The following is a 23126-nucleotide window of genomic DNA, read 5'->3' on the forward strand; positions in this document are numbered from 1 at the left end:
GGTTATGTTAGGTAGGCCTATTGCAGTTTTTCTCACCAACAATAAATCGGGAGTATTATCTTAGCAACTCTAATACGTTCATCAGTTTGTATCAGGTGTTGGCTGATAATGGCTTCACGAGCTTGAAACGATCTCATTGGTATTGGCGAAAATGTCATACTCAGAAAATATGAGCAAACATTGGCTAACTGATACATCCACATTACTTCCATGTCCTGCACCCCTTAAAAACGTGTATGGGAACTCTTAAGTGCAATTCCTTGCAAGTGCATTTAAAGGGTGCCGGAGATATGATCTTACACTCCGCTAACCTTGTGTGACTTTCTGTGAACAGACACTGTTCACAGCCAGTTATTCGAGCCCCCGCCCTGCAGTCTGCCTGTTCCTGCCATTCATAGAGACGACTCTTTTTCACAATTGCCTGGCCTTTGGGAAGGGGGACAGGGTTGCTAAGAATAGATTGTGCGGTAGGATTGCATGACTGCGCCGCATGTCAAGCACGGTACTTCCACTGTTCCGTGAGGAGCTGCCATCTCAGTCCAATCGATGAGCTTCCCAACAAAATATATCAGCACTTTTTTAACAATTAAACTTTTTAGACAGAAATAGGGCTCCCTAAAAAAATCAAAGTTCAACACAAACATTTTGCATTCAAGCTTAGCCTATCCCATAACTTTTGCTGTCACTTTTTTACTCCCTATAAATCAATGTTTGCCATAACGTGTGGCTTTTAGAACTGCTTACAACAGTACTGACGAAATTTGGACGAAATTTGTCTGGTAAAGATTTTTGCATTTCCCATTGTTAATTGTCAATGAAAATAGGGGTTAAACATCTCTATTAACATCCTGGTGCCGTTTGGTACCTCTCATTGGTGCTTTTTAGACACCATGTTAGTTATTCTGCCCCACAAGTTTTTGGTTGCTTTTGGAAGGTACTGGTCTCAATTACCAAGGCAAAGTAGGAATACAAAAATATAAGAAAATGCAGTCACTCCCCAACTAGCTTCTTATTAAACGTTGTAAATAGTTTTTTTTTAGCTTGCTCCTGCTGTGAAAGTTTTCTGTGTCCACCTGTGCTCTTCCTTTTTCTTTTTTTTTCTGATGCAAATTACCCATACCACCAACTGGTATGTATCTAATAAACGAATTGAAATAATTTGACCAATTAAGCACCATTACTTTGGCAATAATATCCTGCTCAGTGATTTCCAAACTTCTCCTCTGGTACCGCCAAACCGAATCCACATGTTTTCCACCTGAAATGCACCTGTGAGAACTAATCAAGCCTTTGATGAAGAAATGAGTCCAGTACTGATCCTGTCATTTCTGACATGCCATAGCTGCATCTGGTGGTCGAGCATAAACGCATATTATTGAAATGGCTATAAACACCCATAGCCCATCTTCAATGGTTATGTACGTTTCCTACGCTTCGAATCGAATCGAAAACTACGTATCATTAATAGTGAGCACGGGTTGCAATAGAGACGGTCAATTGGACCTTGATTTCTGGAAGACCCGCCCACTCTCAAAATAAATTATGGAACCATATAAAGCCTTGTAGACGGGAAGATCGTGTCGGTGCTTCGGTTGCAGCGGCTTAGACTAGGCACTCTGACGCGGCCCGGTCAGTTCATTTATGTTTTGGACATCGTTTTTTTAAAATCAACCAACCCGTTTCTCACGTAAACCGAATTAAAAAACCCACAAACGGAGATGTCTAAACCACTGACAGACCAGGAAAAGAGGAAGCAGATCTCCGTGCGGGGGCTGGCCGGTGTGGAAAATGTGGCGGATCTCAAAACCAATTTCAATCGCCACCTCCACTTCACGCTGGTCAAGGACCGAAATGTGGCGACCAAACGGGATTACTATTTCGCTCTCGCCAACACCGTGCGCGATCACCTCGTGGGTCGGTGGATCAGGACGCAGCAGCATTACTACGAGAAAGATCCCAAAGTAAGAAGCCGCTTGCCGCAGTCTCCTCTCTCTCCCTGCACGTACGCGCATCCTTGATGAATTTCAGGCGTAGGGGAGGGGTGGCTGTCACAGTACAAACGGTGGCGCAGTAAGGATGCTTATTGCGCGCAAGCGTCACTCAGAAAATTGTATCTGTTGATGCATTTGTGCATTCGCTGCGAATCCAGACATAATATGTTGCTACAAACTGGCTTGATCGGTGCGTCGTCATTCATTCTGGAGATGGCTAGTGTTAAGTCCAGGAGCACACACTGCGTCCGCAGATCTTACGTAACCATTGCGTGTGCATGCATCTGTATAGGATTTATGGCTGCGCGTGTCTGCGTTTATTGGTAGATGATAAAATAAGGGAAGGTAGAAATGTAATTTGTAGTATTGCAAGTGCATAAGGATTGGTATTTGCCAAACTATTTCCCGATTTGGAGGCTACACACGGATGAATGGTTCCCTATCCAAGAGATATGCATGAGTTGCCAACTTTTCCTTAAATGGCATTGCCTTTAAGATTGATTAGATGCGGAAATATTTTGTAGGCTGTACTTAAACGTTACTTTGTACCTGTGCATTAGTAATGGTTTAACACGAGTCTTTTTTTTGTTTTGTTTTGCATAACGTTTAACGGGAAGGACATATTCTAAATATTATACCCCTGATATTAAGAATGCCGCTAAAATTTTCACAATGTGGCCTTTGCTCTTTGTTGTCTCAGAATCCAGGACTTGGTGTTCCTTAGTTGCATTACACTCAAGCGATCCTTGAGTATTCAATATAACGACAACATAGGCAAACGTAAAACACAATGAATGTCTGAGTGTATAACTCTCTGATGAAATGATCTACCTCTTATTAAAAATGTAACTATAGAGATATAGAATGTTTATTTTGACCCACTTCAACCCCTCCCATAATTCACCAGAGTGGGTGTGGCATCCTTAATACGTGAGAATGTGCCTGCAACTGTTGAAAGCGGTTTTATTAACACTTTTGATGACTGATTATATTCATCACCTACCCGTGATGAATTTAGTAAAATCTCTAATTTTCATTTTCAATGAATGGGCTGTTTGTTTTAATACAGCAGTTAATAAGGAAAAGCACACCGAGGAAACGCTCATGAAAAGCGGTTTCATAATCTTCATTACGATTTTATATTTGCCTTTTTATGACGACGCTTCTTTTCAATGATAATGCAGGTTACGGCACCAGTAATTTCCAAACGAAGCGGTTAATATAGGAGAGCTGTGCATTTGATATTATTTTTGTAAAAGATATGGAACTGGGAACCAAAACGGATGTGGATAAATTTGAATCGAACCCTCTTCTAATGTGCCAATATGGGTATTTTCAAAATGAATGGAAACTTTTGGAGTTCCCATTCCCCACTGAAACCTATCAAATTTTCTGGGTAAATAAAAAGCCAGAAAGATGTGAGATTCCAGTTCTCCCTGTGAACGCACGCAGTTTTAAAACCTGTGTAATGGGTCATACAGCTCAGAGGAGACACTGTGCCCTGTGTTTGCGCTGAAGCAGGAGGCCTGCAAACCTGTTTCTCAAACTGTTGCTGCTTTACTGGGACATGCCAACACCTTATTGGGAAGTCTGGCTTTCTAAAATGACCTTCAGCTTTCTGGTGAAGACCGCGTGAGACACGTTCACTGTTGAGAGTTTAGAATTCCTGCCTAGCAACAGAAAAACACAAAGACAACCCCTGTGGATAATTCAAGGCTGAGCCCTTCGCTCATATTAGTTCATTCTGTTAAGAGGATTTTTTCCTTTTCTTTAACGCAGCAGATTATATAGAATATAAAATGGCAATCTTCTGGGAAATGTATAACACACCAATAAACCATGCAAAGAATGTATTGTGTTTCTGTGTGGTATTTGGTGTTTGCTGACAGGTTGTGAAATGATACCTTCCACTGTGCACCCTGCCCACTGCCCTCTAGTGGTAAGGACAGTACAATAATTTCTCAACCAAGTGTCTATGCTATAGGGTAAAGCTGTGTTTCCCAACCCTGTTCATGAAGCTCTGACATTACATTGGCATTTGGCAGACGCTCTTATCCTGAGCTATGTACAACGAAGTGCAAAGTGCATACCCATAATCAGGGATAAGGGTGCAGAAAGACCCTATTGGGAAGAACAATTTAAAGTGCTAGGGCTACAACAAAGATAAGGACTTGGGCCTGACAATGGATTATATCTAAAACAGTTTTACACAGCACAATGCATTAGAGTGATATACACTTACGGAGGAACAATAACAGCTTGCATAGCCAAACGAAAGTAGCAAAAATACCATCCTAGTGAACACAAGTTATCACAAGTAATGACACACGATTGAGAACTGAAAAATATGAAATTTGAGATTTATAGGAGAGGGGTAGGGAGGGGTGGAGAGAGGTGGATCTTGAAGAGGTGTGTCTTCAGTCTTCGCTTGAAGGTGGTCAGGTCACATTCTGACCTCCACGGGGAGATCATTCCACCACCGTGGAGCCAGAACAGACAGTAGTTGTCAGTGGGAGTTGGAAGTGCAGAGAGGGGGAGGCGCCAGGCATCCTGTGGTGGCCGAACTTAGAGGTCTGGCAGGTGTGTAGGGGCCCATGATCATTTGGAAGCTGGGGCTGACCCCTGGACTGCTGGGAAAGCTAGCACCAATGTTTTGGACGTCCTGTATGTTTTCATTTCAACCCTAATTTGGCACAACTGATTCTCCTAAATAGCAGCTCAAGGAGATCACTAGCTGTTAAATGAGCTGTGCTTTGTTAGCGTTAAAATGAAACCCTACAGGACCATAGTTCTCCAGGGACAGAGTTGGGAACCTCTGGTATAACTGTAATGGATGCAAGTGCATCCACTCATTTTGTTCTATTGCCCCGTTACCCTAGAGTATCTCTGAAGGAAATGAAGTTAGTACACACATTCTCCCATGCATGCAGGATGATGTATCTCTCGCATTGTGTTTGTGTAACTCAAGCCTTGGCCTTTCCAATGGTCTCTGAGTGCTGCTATTCTTACCCAGAAGGAAATGTCAGTGTTATGCAATACTGTGTACCCCCCGTGCCAAATTCTCACACCCTCTCCCCACTCCTTTTATCCCTGAACCTGAGTTCAGTCAGACCCCGGCTGTGTCCACAACAGCACACTTGCCTACTATTGAGTATACAAGTTGTACACAACAACTTATATACTTAATAGTAGGCATTACATTATACATTAGTTATTTATTTAGCTGATGCTTTTATCCGAAGCGACTTAAAGTTGATCAGACTAAGCCTGGGGCCAATCCCCCCTGGAGCAATGTGGGGTTAAGGGCCTTGCTCAAGGGCCCAACAGCGGCACATATCTTGCTGTGGCTACATCGAGGCCACAAACCTTCCAGGCCCCAGCCAGATACCTTGGCTTCTAAGCCTAGACTATAGCCAAGTCTGCTGTTTTGGACACGGCCCCAGTGTGGGATAGTGGTCATTGTGGTGTGTTGTGTGGAGCCGTTCAGCTCCTAAGGAAGCAGGAGTTTCCCTCTGTAGTTTATAGCCTCGCCAGTCACTGTAACGTGAATGGGGCTTGTCGTAACGACCTGCTGAGTGCTGATGTGTTTGCTCAGCGGTCTCTGTGGACAGGATGTTCTCTGCGGTGTTCTGATCGAGTGAAAATGTTTGCTAACGCTCACGTGCCACAAGTAGACCTCCTCGGCGAAGAGCTCGACGACTGCGAGATATCCGCCGTGGTTTTATTGTCTCGCTGACGATTCCGAAAACATTAAAGGACTGAAATACAAGTGTTTTATTTACATCACAAAATGCAGGCTTGGTGTGGAGGTTTGCTCCACCATGATTTTGACCTTAGAAGAAACGTATGAAGCATCCATTTTGTGAGCCGTGGTGGCGCGACAGACTAAGACGCAGTGAACCTCGCTGTTGCAGTTCAGCTCGTTGCAGGTGCGCACTGAGCACCGGGGTTCGATCGTGAGCTTGGTGCGGGAGGGGGGGGGACTCGGAGTCACAGTCGCGGTTGGAGACGATGCGGCGTGGAGAAGGCGTGCCGCCCTCCGGATCATACAATCAGTCCGTGCTGCCGGGGACGTGCTCGTACGTATGAGGTTTATTCCAGATAACATGGGTAATTTGTATTGATGGGGTACAATTGGCAACCAAATTGGGAGGAAAAAAAGGGAAAAATCTGAAATGTATATATTTTTTCACAAATTTGTCAGTTTTCTACACATGTTGGGGACTGAACTGGGCCTAAAGGGTGGTGGGACCAGCTGTAGTGCAGGGTGCAGTGATGTACCTCATGATGCAGAATTGGACCTTGAACATGGCAGTTCTGCCTCGATAAGCATTCGCTAATCAATAGGGTGAAGTCTGGTGCATTTGGTTCACAAGTCGGGCGTCCACCTTAACCGTACAGTGTTCTTGATTGAGCTGCCAGTCCAATGTGAGAGAAGGGGAGGGGCTTTGTGAATACAAAGATGAAAGTCTCTCATGCTGATTCATTAGAGAGGCTGAAATCTAAATTCACTTCTCAATTTAGAAAATTCTTCATAACTGTACAAACATGCCTTAAAGTATTCCAAATGAATTATTATTAAATTGTAATACTTGTGAATTTTAACACGAGTTTTTTTTCTATCCACTTCCCAGAATTTTTTTTTAAACATTAAACATTATTGTTTAATTTTAAACATTATTTAAACATTATTTAAACATTATTGTGTACCAGCGGCGTGTGTTAAATGTTTCATTCCCCTCCAATCGATATCCTTTCACACAGCTGCACATATTCTTTCCCCCCAGAGCCATAGGCCTCATTAAATGTCTGTCAGATCGACTCCCCACCCTCAAAAAAGCCCCCTCTCCCCCGTATACCTCATATCATGGAAGCTAGTGCTGCTCTAACTTCTGTTTCAACACTGGTTACCTGCTCGAACCAGATGATGGGACGTTTTGCAGAATGCAGTCTCACAGACCTATAACTCAAAGATCTATCTCCTATACCTTGCCAGACTAGCGTTAGGAGTTCTGATACTTTGCTGATTTGTGATGTGTTCCTGCGCCTAAATGCTTAATTTAGGCCATTGATTGGAACAAAGAGTCGGCATCTTTTTTTCCAAAGCCTAAATTGGCTGCTGATTTGAAAGGAAACCACGAACACCAACAGACTGTGGCCCTCCAGGACGAGTTCGAAAACAATGAGACCTGCATCACTAAGCAGGATTACGGAGTCCGCTGGATAACTGCGCTGGGTAAACCCCGGAACCATCCCAAATCAAACCCCGGAACATGGACTGAATGAAAGCACTGTGGCTGCAATGCGCAGCTGGTAGACAGCCACTCGCTTCAGGGGACCAGCGTCCTAACCCCCACACTGACACTGTAGGATGGGCCAACAAGAACAACTGAACCATCCGAATTCAGAGATTCAATTACGTAATCAGGAATAAAAAGTTGTTCAAGAAAGCGCAAATGTTCTCTTGCAGGTACATCAAATCATATTCACACACCTTGACTCACGTTCTATTAATTAATTGTGGATGAATAAACAGTGAATTTCAAATTTTGATACAGGAGCCTTGTACGTGTCATGAAGTGTACGCATCCTCTTCAAAAACCTGTGATTTACAGCCTACGGTGCAGGGTGTGAGATCACTTCCACCGCATATTAACGAGTGTGACTCACAGTGGGGAAATTGCATAATAAAAACGGTCAAATGAAACCCGTTAAAAGCACTTAGTGCAGCCGGGCGATGCGGCTAACCTTCGGGGGGGGGGTGGAATGAGAGTCTGGAGTGACCAAATTTACTCCGTATTTACCCAGCGCATAGCGGAGAGCGAGGGAGACACTCTGCTTCCTACACAAACAGTGGCAGCTGTCTGTGAGTGAGTGAGTGCTGACGGGGAGGGGAGGGGAGGGGAGGGGACGGGAGGGGGGGCTGCCCGCTCCGACAGGCTCGTGTTACAGCCTGGCTCGTCTTTCAGAGCCCCTGTGCCGTCCGGCCTGGAGGTCCCCCTCGGGACCCAGGGACCGCCAGGTGAAGGCGAGCCACTCCTATATGCTCATCAATAATAATGCTAACAATAATAATGACACTCATAATTAATCATAATGATAATTAATTCATAATACTAATAATAGAATATAATATGCCCTGCAATGGATTTGGCCTGTCCAGGGTGTGTATTTGGCCAGGGGCTGCCAGGTGAAGGCTAGGCTCCCATATTCTTATCAATATGAATAATAATAATAATAATATTATCAATAATAATAATTACAATGAGAATTAATAATAATTGTAATGGATAATTGGTAATAATTTTCATGAAATGATAATAGCAATGGATTGACAACGTGTCCAGGGTGTATTCCTTGTTCTCACCCAATGCATGCTGGGATAGGCTCCAGCTCTCCCTGCGCCACTGGCCAGGAATAAGCGGGTTACATAATGGATTCATGGATGAATAATACATTTCATTTGTGAAGTGCTTTTCCCATGCTGAAAGCACTCTACAGTACAATACAATGCACAATACAGAACACAACACGAGTAGCCATTTTAGCTGGTGTCCAAACCCCTAGACGACAGAACCGCATCACAACTGGCACAGCTGAGCCTTCTAGATTATGAAATGGAAAAGGGGGCCATTTGCATTCCCTTGGTCCCTCACTTTTCCTCCCTGTGACCAAGGGCATTACATACAGGCTTTCAGCAAGAAGGGAAATAACATTTATAATGAGGAAGGGGAGTGGCACTAGCTCAGTTGTGTAACATTTATTCACAGTTGTGTTTTACTCCAACCACATGTATGAATGCATTGAACTGTTCATTTGATTGATGTCTTACATGCTCTCTCTCGCTCTCTCGCTCTCTCGCTCTCTCGCTCTCTCGCTCTCTCTCGCTGTAGCGCGTGTACTACCTGTCTCTGGAGTTCTACATGGGCCGCACCCTGCAGAACACCATGGTGAACCTGGGACTGGAGAACGCCTGTGACGAAGCTACCTATCAGGTCAGAGACTGATCTCTGCCGCATGGTTACCCCAAAGTCACCGACCGACCCTACCAGGCAGACGCACTGTTACCCCAAAGGCACCGACCGACCCTACCAGGCAGACACACTGTTACCCCAAAGTCACCGACCGACCCTACCATGCAGACACACTGTTACCCCAAAGGCACTGACCGACCCTACCAGGCAGACGCACTGTTACCCAAAAGTCACTGACCGAGACATCCTGCTATCCCGAAGGACACTGACACGGACAGTTAGCCCAAACTGCCTGTCGGACAGACAGTAGCTCACTGTTGTCTCCTGCAGTTGGGGCTGGACATGGAGGAGCTGCAGGACATGGAGGAAGATGCTGGCCTGGGGAACGGGGGTCTGGGACGCCTCGCCGGTCAGTGTGCCCCCAACCATGCCCCCTCCCCCTCTCTGCCCCTGTTACTGCCCCTAACACGCCCCCTCCCCCTTTCTGCCTGTCATTGCCACCTAGCATGCCTCTGCCCCCATTACTGCCCCCAAACATACCCCCTAACACGCCGCCTCCCAATTTCAGCCCCTGTTACTGCCCCTAATATGCCCCCCTCCCCCTTTCTGCCCCCTAACCTGCCCCCTAACACACCACCTCCCCCTTTCTGCCCCTGTTACTGCCCCTAAACATGCCCCCTTACACACTGCCTCCAAATTTAAGCCCCTGTTACTGCCCCCTAACACGCCCCTCCCCCTTTCTGCCCCTGTTACTGCCCCCAAACACGCCCCCTAACACGCGCCCTCCCACCTTTAAGCCCCCATTTACAATTTGCCGTTCATTCACTTGGCAGGTACCTTTTGTCAAATTGACATAAAAAAGTACATTTCACATTGTATATATCAATAGAGCTAGAGAGCTGGAGACACAGAATAGTCATGTACTTGGCAGTCAAATATTATTTATCATATCAAAATTATTGATGGTGTACTTACATCTTTCCATTCGATAGTCATGTGCGTCTCCTGAGTGCTTTTACAGACTGTTAACTAATGATGGTAATTTGTTGGGAAATGAAAAAAACATTTGATTATGTTCACAATCGTTGGCTAATGTATGCATTATTTATGTATAGATTGATTTCAGTCGGGTTTGGAGAAATGTAGCAGGAGTCAATTCCATAAGGCTGGATTATTGTAGGACAGTCTGTAGTATTCTGCCCCAGGTTATGCCTCCAAAATGTCAGTGGGAAACACTGGTGTGAGTGTAAAGATTAAACAATGATTCATTATGAAAATAATAGAAAAATATTCAATTTATTACAGTGTCAATATTTATATCAAATAGGATAAAACATTTCAAAGTTATAAAATACAATTGTACAACACAATTTGTCAGCAGACCTAACAATGCTTAAAAAAATCGTAATCTCCTAATAATTTAGAGAAATAAAACTAAGTTCATTGCCTTTGCAAAATGGTGAGTTTGTCTCCTCCTGCTGTTTGATCCATGTCACAGCGTGCTTCCTGGACTCCATGGCCTCCCTGGGATTGGCTGCCTATGGCTACGGAATCCGTTACGAGTTCGGCATCTTCAACCAGAGAATTGTCAACGGCTGGCAGGTCAGAGGCAGATTAGGAGTCACTGTTCTGTGTGGCCTGTAGAATCTGGGCCCTACGGTCTGAATCTGAATCAGCACTGTGCCGGGGCCAGTGGCTGACTGGAGCACACAACAGTTATAACTGTCACTGAGGGGAGGTGGGGGATCGTTTGGCATGGATGACCCTCTCTCACTGCTCAGCAGCGACCCCTGCTGGTAAACCGGTCTCCTGCATTCTGCTTGCTCAAACGTCCTCTGCCTCATGTCTGTGTGAGCTCAACTTGGGGATTCGTGCTTGTCTGTGCTCTCCCAAATTCACATGGTGAGACTGCATGAGTGCCCGTTCAAAATGGGGAATGATCGACATTCCTTCCACAGGTGGAGGAGGCTGATGATTGGCTGCGCTATGGCAACCCCTGGGAGAAGGCCCGCCCCGAGTACATGCGCCCGGTCCACTTCTACGGCCGGGTCGAGCACACTGCTGACGGGGTGAAGTGGGTGGACACGCAGGTGAGATGGAGGGGTGGAGGGGTGGAGACGTGGAGGTTGTGGAGGATGAAAGAGGGGGATGATAGAGGTGGGGAAGATATTTTAGATGGGAAGTCTGCAGTCATTCAGTCCAGCAATGATTGCCTTTTCCTGCCCCTCTTGTCCTGCTAACCAAACTCACCTTGAAGAATCGCCTATAGTTCACTTTGAGGCTTTTAAATTCATTAAAGTGATTAACAATCAAATCCCTAAGTCTCCTTTTACCTAGCATAAAGAGATTAAGCATCTCAAATCCATCCTCATAACTCTTATCTTTTATACATGGAATCAATCTGATTGCCCTTCTCTGAACCTTTTCCAGTGCCTCTATATCTTTATATTGATAGAACGTATTTGTGCATATGTGTGTGCATGATAGAGAGGAGAAGAAGAAAATAAAGAAAAGGGCAGATTTGTCTCATTGCTATGACCTGCTCTCGGCTGCTGGCTGCTAAACTAGGTTTTTCCCTCACAGGTTGTCTTGGCGTTGCCATATGACACACCTGTCCCTGGATACAAGAACAATGTTGTAAACACCATGAGACTGTGGTCTGCCAAGGCTCCCTGTGAATTCAACCTGAAAGATTGTGAGTCCCCAAATGCAATAAAGAAACACCATTATTGCCCCTTATGGAAATGGGATATACTGCAATATATCGTAAATATGTGGGCTTTTGAAATAATTATAATGATAGAAATGTATTTAGGTGCAGTGTAAATGTGTGTTCTAATATCTTGTTATTATACTATATTTATGTATATTCTCAGTATATTCAATTTCTGGAATATTCTGGCTGAAGACTAATGATGTCTGGCTCTAACAGTGATGTAGAACCTCCATTATCACCAAACACTTTTATGTTTCGGATACCCAGTTAAAATGGCCGATCCTGGATAGCTTACATGATCTTTACATTACATTACACTCTCTGAGCACTTTATTAGGTAGACCTGCACACCAGCTTGTTAATGCAAAGTGGTGGAAACGGCTTTGAAACGACTGTATTGAACGGTGTCTTTCCTTCCAAAGTCAACGTGGGTGGCTACATTCAGGCTGTGTTAGACCGGAACCTGGCTGAGAACATCTCCCGTGTGCTGTACCCCAACGACAACGTGAGTGTCCTATAGCACCAGGCTCAGTGCTGCATACACACAGTTGGGCACAATTACAGCCTGTGCCGTCCTCTGCACTAATCTACACTAGTGTACACTGAAAATATATCTGAAAACATTGCTCATCTTAAGTACCACTCGTTCCGTGAATACATCCAGGTTAATGCTTTAACTTCCGTAATGTGAGCTTCATATGCGAAATGAAATTTGAAGTCACTCCCATTTTCAATGCTGTAACGCAAGGATCATCAAATCTGGCCCTCGAATCAAAATCCTGCCCTGGTTTTCTGTTCTCTGAGATAATTAATTAATTAATTAATTAATTAGTGCATCTGATTGGCCCCATCTTCACACGTGACTCCCAGGTAACGGGAAGGTGGAATATCCGCAGTTCTTGGCTCTTGAGAACCATGATTTGATGACACCTGCCATAATATCATCTTTTTTTTAAAATTTTTTTTAATTTTTTATATATATACCAATTTCAGTCATTTTTAGGTCTTTATGTATATTGCCACTTGCATTTTGTGTGAATTGAATTGTTTTCTGCCTGGATTTTATAGATGGAACAAGATGCTCACCCAATGGAAATCTATAAAGATGACTGTTGTTTGCTCAGCCATACTGAGAGTGGTCTGTCTGTGTGCCTGTCTGTGTCTGTAGTTTTTCGAAGGGAAAGAGCTCCGTCTGAAGCAGGAGTACTTTGTCGTAGCCGCGACACTCCAGGACATCATCCGGCGCTTTAAATCCTCCAAGTTCGGCTCCACGGAAGTCGTGCGCACAGACTTCACCACCCTGCCTGACAAAGTGAGAGCTCCAGAGTTCAACAACCCCTCCCTGTTCTGGCACAGACTTAGAAACTGAGAGCTAGCAGAGCTGTAAGAACATCCCTTTCATTTGAAGGCCATGGTCTGTGATGACTCTCAAGCCACATATTCCCCATTATAACATTAGTCCCTTCAGTGATAGACAAGTTATGCAGAAGAAGAACTGGAGAACACAAAATGACTGTACAAATTTGAATTCTGAGGGCCGAAACAGGTTCATATTTCATATTACATAATGTGCTTACAGTATACACTAGTCTGACCTTGAAAATTGGTATTGTAGTTCATAAGAAATCTTTGACATGAAATGTCAACTTTCATATTACATCAACCATTAAATCAAATCATTGCCTACCAGCTACACATTTTATAATGAATCTCTTGCGATATTGAGTTGAGGTCACAAGTTTCAAATCACATACTCTGTATGTTTTAATTAAAGATGGTCGTGTTTATCCTTTAGTTACTTAGATGGCCTTGTCCATAATGACTCTTACTGCACTGAAGCCGTTTTTGTGTGCACTTATGTTAAGTGTGAGTGTCTACTACCCAAATACACCACTGCCTATATAATTCAAGTGAAGCCGTTGAAAGAAAGTGCATTCCTCAGGAAGGGTGCATTGGGTGAATGCCCAGTTCCTCAAAGGCATCCATTTTCTATTCCGTAAATGCCTCCACACGCTAGTTTTCATAATCCCTACCCTACATGTTTATTATTATTAAAGGCAGAGGAATCTGAAGCCTGCAGGCACTGTTGGCAGGTGGTTGTATGTTTTCCTCGATGTTTGGGGGCGCCTGTAGCATAGTGACATACCGCTGTGGTGACATACCGCTGTTCGCTGCGTCCAGGTGGCGATACAGCTGAACGACACCCACCCCGCCATGGCCATTCCTGAGCTGATGAGGATCCTCATAGACGAGGAGAAGCTGAGCTGGGACAAGGTGAGGAGTGAGGCAGAGGAGGAGGGTGGAGGGCTGGGGTCCCTCTTGGGTCCCTCTTTGGACCTCTTTCATTTGATCATATAGGTTTCCAGTCCCTGAGTTATTGTTTCTCACCATTTTTCCCAATGCAAAAGGTTTGTAAATTTCACATACTGTATATTGATTGGTATGTTTTATTAAATGAAATGTGTAGAAAACATGAAAGCGGCCATTTTGTATATGTATAGTGACATATTGGAAGGAATTTTGAAGTACCTTATATGTCAAACTACTGAATTCAAGTAAGAATTATATATGAAAGCACTCTATAACACAAATTTATTTTTTATTTTCTGTATACTCCATATGTGTTTGAAATTCAAGGATTTGCTGTTGAGTTTTTAATCCATCTCCAGGCTGATCTTTGTGTTCTGTTCCCCTGATTGTGTGATGTCACCTGACCTTTGACCTGGTTTACCCCCCTCCCCAGGCCTGGGACATCTGTGTGCGCACTTGCGCCTACACCAACCACACCGTTCTCCCCGAAGCCCTGGAGCGCTGGCCCCTCGACCTGTTCCAGAACCTTCTGCCCCGTCACCTGGAGATCATCTTCGAAATCAACCGTCGCCATCTAGAGGTCTGGAGAACTCTCAAACTGACCAGAAACATACAGCAGTTTCACCAGTAGCATTTCTAATCATAATATTACATTACATGTTATTTATCTGGCACTTTTATCCAAAGTGACTTACAGTTGATTAGAGTAAGCAGGAGTCAATCCCCCTGGAACAATGTGGGGTTAAAGGATTATACCTTGTAGGTCCCGATCATGTACCTTAACCACTACAAGTTAATAATGTATAATGCCTTGCCTATAGTCTGACATACCATGCCTACCGACTTATTCACCATGTGAACAAGAAATGATGTTCATGGCTGTAAACAACTGATACTGTATTTAAATTGCACCTGCGATCCGTGTCCTGCAGTTTTGCATGTGACTGTTGCTATGTAGTTTATTTTACTGTATGTCGCTTTGGATAAAAGCGTCTGATAAACGAATGCAATGTGATGCAGTGACGATGATGATTGTGATTCTCCGTGTCTCGCTCGTTCTCCCCGCCCCTCTGCGTGCAGCGCATCGCCGCTCTGTACCCGGACGATGCGGACCGTCTGCGCCGCATGTCTCTGATCGAGGAAGGCGGTCAGAAGAAGATCAACATGGCGCATCTGTGCATCGTGGGATCGCACGCCGTGAACGGAGTGGCTCGCATCCACTCCGACATCATCAAGGACACCGTGTACGCATCAGAACGCCGGGCTCCTCCCTTCCTCCCACCCTCACCCCACGGCTCTTTCACACTCCTTTCTGTTTTATTTTTTAAATCCTTTTTCGCTTCCCCTTGCAGACAGTGCAGTCTGTAAGTGTTTGGAAGGTGGTGCAGTTTCTGTTCTTTTGGGTCTGCACTCCAGCACATTGAAATGAAACCAGGAATATGAGGTCAAAGTGCAGACTGTCACCTTTTATCCCTTTTTGTGCATAGTCGTCAACATCCCCCATCCCATTTTACGGCACCGAAAGTAATCGGACAGTTATCTTCTCGGGTGTTTCTGATTAGACGGGTGTATTCACTTGCTTCTACCGTGCAGGTGTAAGAAAGCTTTCAGTATCTAGTCTTGAATCTAGGCTTTGATTGCCTTCGGAGTGGATGGCGGTTTTCAACACAACCAGAGTTGTGCCAGCGACAGTCAAGGAAGCTACTATGAGGCTGAGAAATAAAGTAAAAAACATAGTACACCAAACAATAGGCTTACCAAAACAAACAGTTTGTAACATCATTAAGAATCTGACTGAAGAGCAGATGCTGGCAGTTCAGGTCTGACTACCGTTGCCATGGTTTTGTTTGCAGGTTTAAAGACTTTTACGAGGTCGACCCAGACAAGTTCCAGAACAAGACCAACGGGATCACCCCTCGACGCTGGCTGGTCATGTGCAACCCGGGACTGGCTGATGTCATCGCAGAGGTGTGGGCAAAAACGGACGTCACGCTTTCTCTTTCAGTAGCAATCTGAAATATCCAACTCCACTGTTTAAATGGTATTTAGTGTTTGTGTATGTTACAATACGAGTACCTAAACAATATTGCTCTTCAACACCAACTGATATGCTATAGGATTAGACTCATTTGCTTACTGTGTGCGTGTGTGCACGTGTGTGTGTGTAACAGAGGATCGGAGACGACTACATCCGTGATTTGGACCAGCTCAAGAAACTCCTGAGGTTCGAGAATGATGATTCTTTAATCCGAGACATCGCCAAAATCAAGCAGGTAACGAATCACAGGGCTTCCATTAGAGACTTATCAGAGTCCTCAGATTAAGGAAATTTACTGTCACATGCTGTGTTTTTTTTTTTTTTTTACTGCATTAATTTTAAAGACCTGCACAAAATTGAAACATACATGCTGCTTAGTGACAGTTGAACGTTGTGGTTAGTTTTCAAAGTAAAAGTGAAACTTTGCCTCAAAGTGCTGATCCAAGTCCACCTCTTTACCCTGCAGCAAATAATAAAGAGTTTAAAACAAAAACAATACAGGAAATCAGTAGAAATTTTACAGCATAGGGAGTAACACTTATCACCCACTCCTCCACTCCCCCCCTCTACAGGAGAACAAGCTGAAGTTTGCCGTGCACCTGGAGGAGCACTACAAGGTGAAGATAAACCCAGAGTCCATGTTTGATGTGCAAGTGAAGAGAATCCACGAGTACAAGAGACAACTGCTCAACTGCCTCCACATCATCACCCTCTATAACCGTGAGTTCTGCCCCTTAATAAATAATTATGCAATAATACACCAGGAGTGACTGACTGTGAGATGTTATTATTGCTGCAGAGTATATTATTGCAATTATACAACAGTTTTAGCAACATGTTTATAAATTATTTTAAAAAATAAAAACCTAAAGAACAATACAGTAACTCAGGTTCAAACTTATTTGAATTATGCCGTTAATGTAATCTTTCAACAGGGAACAAGCAGCTGAAAGTGCTTCACAATAAATAATTAATAGTTCGCTCCAGAAACTGCTTTCTTTCTGCTCCATGACCGAGCCCAACCTGGGAGTTAATTACACCATCTGCAAGTGATTTTGGCTGAAACCTTAAATTTGCACTCCCTTTGCCCTGGTTGTTGTAGTGTCTTATCTGAAATATACCAAATATACCATCTCCCATCTTTTCAGGCATCAAGAAGGAGCCCAAAAAGGCTTGGACCCCAAGGACCATTATGATTGGAGGAAAGGTGATTTCTCATAACCAATCACAGCACTTGGCACATATTGTACACCTCTGGCTGTGATTTTTAGCAAGCTGCTCAGTTGAGTTGACTGCCCACATTTTTAGGCCTATATGCAGTGTCTTCGGAGCAGCCTTGAATTGCAATTGTATTTTTACACATATTGTAATTTTATACTACATTTTATTTAGCAGATATTTATGTATAAATTCATGAAGGAATGTGATTGCTCAAACAAAACACTTCTATGAGGTTATATTACATTACATTACATTAATGGCATTTGGCAGACGCTCTTATCCAGAGTGATGTACAGTTGATTAGACTAAGCAGGAGACAATCCTCCCCTGGAGCAATGTAGGGTTAAGGGCCTTGCTCAAGGGCCCAACGGCTGTATGGATCTTATTGTACACCGGGAATCGAACCACCAACCTTGTGGGTCCCAGTCATGTACCTTAACCAATATGCTACAGGCTGCCTTTTATAGAAGATGAATGATATCTAAGACCCGTATGAGTTCAGAGAGTGCAAGAGGCTTCACTGCAGCACTATGAAAAGACCAGTCTGTGGATCTTTCCACTGTGTTAAACTTTGTGTGTTGTGCTCCTTTGAACTTCCTCTTCCCCAGGCTGCCCCTGGTTACCACACTGCCAAGATGATCATCAGACTCATCACTGCCATCGGAGACATCGTGAACCACGACCCCATCGTGGGCGACCGGCTAAAGGTCATCTTCCTGGAGAACTACAGGGTGACACTGGCTGAGAAGGGTAGAGGACTTTCCTGTCTGTGTGCATGTGATGAGATGGAGAGGGATAGAGAGATCGAGACAGAGAGAGATGATAGATTGAATGAGTGAGAGATGGAGAGAGATGGAGTAAGAGAGATGGAGAGCAAGAACGAGAGATGGCGAGTGAGAGAGAAACTGGAAGGGAGGGAGAGACAGAGTGATGGAAATGGAGTGAGAGAGTATCAGAGAAAGAGTGAAGGAAGAGAGAGTGATGAGGGAGGGAGGTAAATGGAGGGAGTGAGTGACTGAGGAGAAAGCGAGAGAGACTGAGATGGAGAGGGAGAGAGAAACCGAGAGGGAGAGACTGAGAAAGTGATAGATATGGAGAGAATGAGTGACAGAGAATGAGAGTGATGAGAGAGGGTTGGAGAGACAGTGAGTGACAGAGGAGAGAGAGACTGAGAGACGCAGCATTGGCCAGAAAGTGTCCGTGAAGACGCGTGGCCCTCCTCTCTCCTCAGTGGTCCCGGCAGCGGACCTCTCTGAGCAGATCTCCACGGCCGGCACGGAGGCCTCGGGCACCGGGAACATGAAGTTCATGCTGAACGGGGCCCTCACCATCGGCACTATGGACGGGGCCAACGTGGAGATGGCCGAGGAGGCCGGGGAGGACAACCTCTTCATCTTCGGCATGAGGGTGGAGGACGTGGAGGCCCTGGACAAGAAGGGGTGAGAGCAGGACCGCAGAACCAGGGCCCGTGCCCTTCAGTCTGTGCGGTTTATCTGTTAACCCTCGTGCCGTCTTAAGGGTCAAAAATGACCCGCCACTATGTTTAACAGCAGAGAAAACCCCCTAAATGATATTTTTTTTTCTACGTGAAATTTGATGTCAAATGAGATGTGACGACTGACAGGTTGTTTCTTCATGCAAAATAGTACATTAGGTTTAGTCAAGGTGGGTCATTTTTTACCCTTAGGACAAGGGAAGTATACAGAATGTTAAGACTACACAACAGGACACTGCTCTCTTCACTTCTTCCCAGCTATGAAGAGAGGGATATAATGAGTGTGTTTGTGAGACCCCTGCAGGATAAGACTGACATATACACCATAGCTGTATAATCAAAATTTATATTTTCATAAGAGACGGCAAATGTATGCTAAAGATATTACTCAAGTAGTGAACCAGCATAGTGTATAGGGCTGTCAGAAAAATAAAACTAAGGCAATTGGTTGGAACAAAAACCAGCACACAGACTGGCCCTCCAGGACGGGAGTTGTGCACCCCTGGGTAAGAGGCAGTGGGAGGAGGGTTGGGTAGACGGATGGATGGATCCTAGAACAAGAATATGAATTCAACAGAATGGGCCTGAAAGAAGACCAGATATCCAGGCAATGTTCAGGTGAAATTAAACCATCCTTTGGGCACGTAAGAAACTGAATATTTGCAAAAATATAGAGCACACTTATGCGGAAACAAATATTTAGTAGTCCAAGTTTGCTTGTACACAGCTTTGTGACAAATAAGAATTGAGACGGAGAAAAATAAAAATGACTATGGTTGTATGGTATTGGAAAAAGAAAGCACACAAGAAAGAAAGACACATATTTAGTCCTAGACTAAATGGAGCAAAAATTTAGTCAGACTATTGAGCTTAATCTGTCTGTGAAACTGGCCCAATGTGGTTCCACTGGCTGTACCCAATTAAAAAACTGGTGTATACATTAGTATTTTCTCTCTCTCTGAGTTATTTTGAGACATTATTTATTCATAATTGTATTGAAAAGATGAAAATGATAATAGCATCGATGATGACGATGCCCTAGCTGCTGATGACAATGTTATAGACATGGCAAAAGGATGAGCTGAAATGTACCTGTAGAGTATAAGAGACTCCTCTGGTGTCTTAGGTATGACGCCTCTGAGTACTACAACCGTATCCCTGAGCTGAAGCAGGCCATCGACCAGATCTCAGGAGGGTTCTACAGCCCCAAGGAACCAGAACTCTTCAAAGACATCGTTAACATGCTGATGCACCATGACAGGTAGAGGAATCCACTAAGACACGCACACGCACACACACACACACACACACACACCTGTAAAGAACCATGCATGTAGATGCGATGCTCCACACACATCCATGCATTGTGTTTACATACACCTTTCACAAACGCATTGCCTACATTTATATGCACACTACTACCCTGATTCATTGAGTACCGTGTTTATAAAATTATGGATATAAGCAATGCGATTACTTCAAAAGCCGCATAAGCATAATTCTCTCAATAACTGTCATATGACCAATGGAAACGGTGTACTGTACACAGTAGCCATGCTTGTTTGCATCCATTTGCTTAGTCTAATCAACTGTAAATCACTTTGGTTAAAAACATCAGCCAAATAACATGTAATGTAAAATCAAAAGATTGGGCGAAAATCCAGGTGTCTTAATCAGGTTTTAAATGCGCTGAATTGGGGTGAGAGTATTCGTGTGCATGTAAACACACTGACTGATTGATCCCCAGTTTTTCTTGCTGCATATTATCTCTCAATTGTCTGATTGCTGTGACTGTTTGCATCAGGTTCAAGGTGTTTGCTGATTATGAGGACTACATCAAATGTCAGGATAAAGTCAGTGCTCTGTATAAGGTCAGTATATATTTCAGATTTATTTAAACTAAAAACCTCCCGCAACATGTATAATCTAAAACCTTAAATAAAGCTGTAAAAATAAATGATTTGCTATTGTATGACATTCTGTACATACTAATCATCTATCAAGCATCGACTGCATTGCACTTTTTGATGTATTGTTTCTAATACATAATCTTCATGCTATCTCTCTCATCGTCTCAACAGAACACAAAGGAGTGGACCAAGAAGGTGATCCACAACATTGCCGGGAGTGGGAAATTCTCCAGCGACCGTACCATTGCCCAGTACGCACGAGAGATCTGGGGGATGGAGCCCAGTCTCGCTAAAATCGCTGCCCCAGATGACCCCCGCTAAACGCCCCCCCCCCCCCCCCCCCCCCCACCCCTCTCAAAATCCCCGGCGCCGTGTGGGAAACTTGAACAGAAAGGCGAAGAAAAACGCAAATGTGCAAAAAACTGGGCGCCCTTCTGTCTCTCTCTTAGATTTTGATTGTGACAAATGTGATAGTCTTTCTGTAGCTCCTGAGTTAGATATGTGTTCCCTTCCTAGCAGGTCGACATCCTCAGTAATATGGCTACTTTATTTACAATCATGCCCATAGGCAAACTACTGTATTTACCAGTATTCACCCATGAATGTCCTGCCAATGTTAATTAGGCCTTCCAGTTGTGCAGCATGGAATCTTTGTTGTTTCACTGTTATTTGACCAACAATACCCACCTTCATCAGAAGCACCACACGGGTAACACAAAACCCTCTCACAATGTTGCTGCCGTTATAACACTGTCCAGTAACAGCCGTTACAGTAACATTGTGAGAACGTTTTGTGTAAGCTGGGTGCAGATACTGATGCAGCTGCAGAAGTTCAGTTCACATGTCACCTTTAATACCTGCGCATCAGGGAGCTGTCCTCTTGGCACTCTGTCTTCCAAAACAGAAGGATCTGTGAAGCGCCTGCAAGTATGTGAAAGGCATTATTCAAATAAAAGGTATTATTAATAATAATAATAATATCCCTTTAAAAGAACAGGACACATGGTGGTGTAACACATTTTATGAGGTTACACTACAGGCCTGTCTTTTACAAAAAACATTGTCCACATTTACAAACAATGACCGGTTTGAATGTTGAATGGTTTCATTTTTTTGGCATGGGTAGGAAACAACACTGTCAACATGGTCTCTGAATATTACAGAACCAGGTCATGTTCATGTTTGGAATCTTTTTCCAACTATTTCTCTCAGTTCACTGTCAAAAACTGTAATGTCTTGCACTTTATTAATATTATTGTTTTGGTCTTTATACCTCTTCACCAAGCTATATACCCCCAGCTTATGTGTGAAATTAAGCAAGTATACTTCCAGACCTCAGTCATAGAAACGGTCCTTATCACTCGTCTAGATCTGTTTTCGTGTCGTAAATCAGGATGTACTGTACTACTCCATTCTACCTTCACCTACGTTGCTGAACACCCTTGAACACCAGTGATAGGAATTGCCTTAACAGTGTCTATGTGTGTGAGGAAAAAAAGCGCATGAGTTCATGCGTGTTTGTATCCATCTCCACTGGGGTCCCGAGTCTGACTGAAAATGACAGAGGAAGCAACTAGTGTCCATTTGTTGTCGTACTACACTAAAAGCATGACTTTTTAGAGTATCGTTTGACTGTCCTGAAGGCTGTTGGATTCTTCTTGATTAAAAACTGCATGTAATCTTCAGGATTCAGGATGGCACAGGATTTAGGATGATTTTCTTGTACCTGCTTTTGACCCGGGATGGCAGTAGAAGCTTTAGAGATAAATTGCTATCCCTGCAAGTTTTAAGTGACAGTCCTCAGTGTCTAGGTAAAGAAAGCTAGTGAAAGAACTCTCACCTCCCACACCAGCCCTACTGTCGTGATGTCCATGTCAATAAACGGAAGCCAATAAACAAAACACATTCAAAAGCACTGTGGTACTTTTGTCTCATTTCTGTGTATAGTCTATGGCGTAATTTTGTATGATACCCGTTTTTTAATTGTTTATTCCGTTCACCAACATATGCATCCAGTATGCATGAAACATCCCACTCAGTTTAAATGCCTTTCTTGAAGATACAACAGCAATACTTTTTGTTTCTGGTGATTTGCAGACTTTGAGGCATACTCAGCAGTGGCACTTAGCATACTGTATTGTAGCTTTACCCATCTCCATCTCTTGGGGCTTTTTGTTGTACTATATTAATTCAGTGCATCTCACCAGGTAGACACCCATGGTAACTAATATCAAGGGCCATGTACGTAAAATATTCTGCAACACTATACACAGCTTTATTTATTTTTTGCTTTCATGGAAACTGGGTAACTAACTTCATGTCAACTTGTAGTTAGGTCTACAATAATTTAATAAATACTATAATATAGGCGTAGCCTGTAGCCTAGTAGCTGGGATCTGGAAGGTTGGTGGTTCAAGACCCGGTGTAGCCACGATAATATCTGCAGAGATGTTGGGCCCTTGAGCAAGGCC

General features: G+C 43.8%; 1 protein-coding gene across 1 annotated transcript; it reads left to right on the plus strand.

Annotated features, from left to right (window-relative positions):
• Nucleotides 1-1570: 1570 nt before the first annotated feature.
• LOC133123958 (glycogen phosphorylase, muscle form-like) lies at nucleotides 1571-22570 on the plus strand. Its single transcript, XM_061234703.1, has 20 exons — nucleotides 1571-1961; nucleotides 8885-8986; nucleotides 9296-9374; nucleotides 10464-10567; nucleotides 10924-11055; nucleotides 11549-11660; nucleotides 12104-12186; nucleotides 12850-12993; nucleotides 13863-13955; nucleotides 14425-14571; nucleotides 15072-15235; nucleotides 15845-15959; nucleotides 16163-16264; nucleotides 16602-16749; nucleotides 17178-17236; nucleotides 17859-18000; nucleotides 18482-18689; nucleotides 19872-20006; nucleotides 20550-20616; nucleotides 20827-22570. Exons 1-20 carry the CDS (start codon nucleotides 1719-1721, stop codon nucleotides 20974-20976), a joined length of 2529 nt encoding a protein of 842 aa, XP_061090687.1. The 5' UTR covers nucleotides 1571-1718; the 3' UTR covers nucleotides 20977-22570.
• Nucleotides 22571-23126: the final 556 nt, after the last annotated feature.

The sequence above is a fragment of the Conger conger genome, chromosome 3, assembly GCF_963514075.1.
Source record: "Conger conger chromosome 3, fConCon1.1, whole genome shotgun sequence".
Lineage (NCBI taxonomy): Eukaryota > Metazoa > Chordata > Actinopteri > Anguilliformes > Congridae > Conger > Conger conger.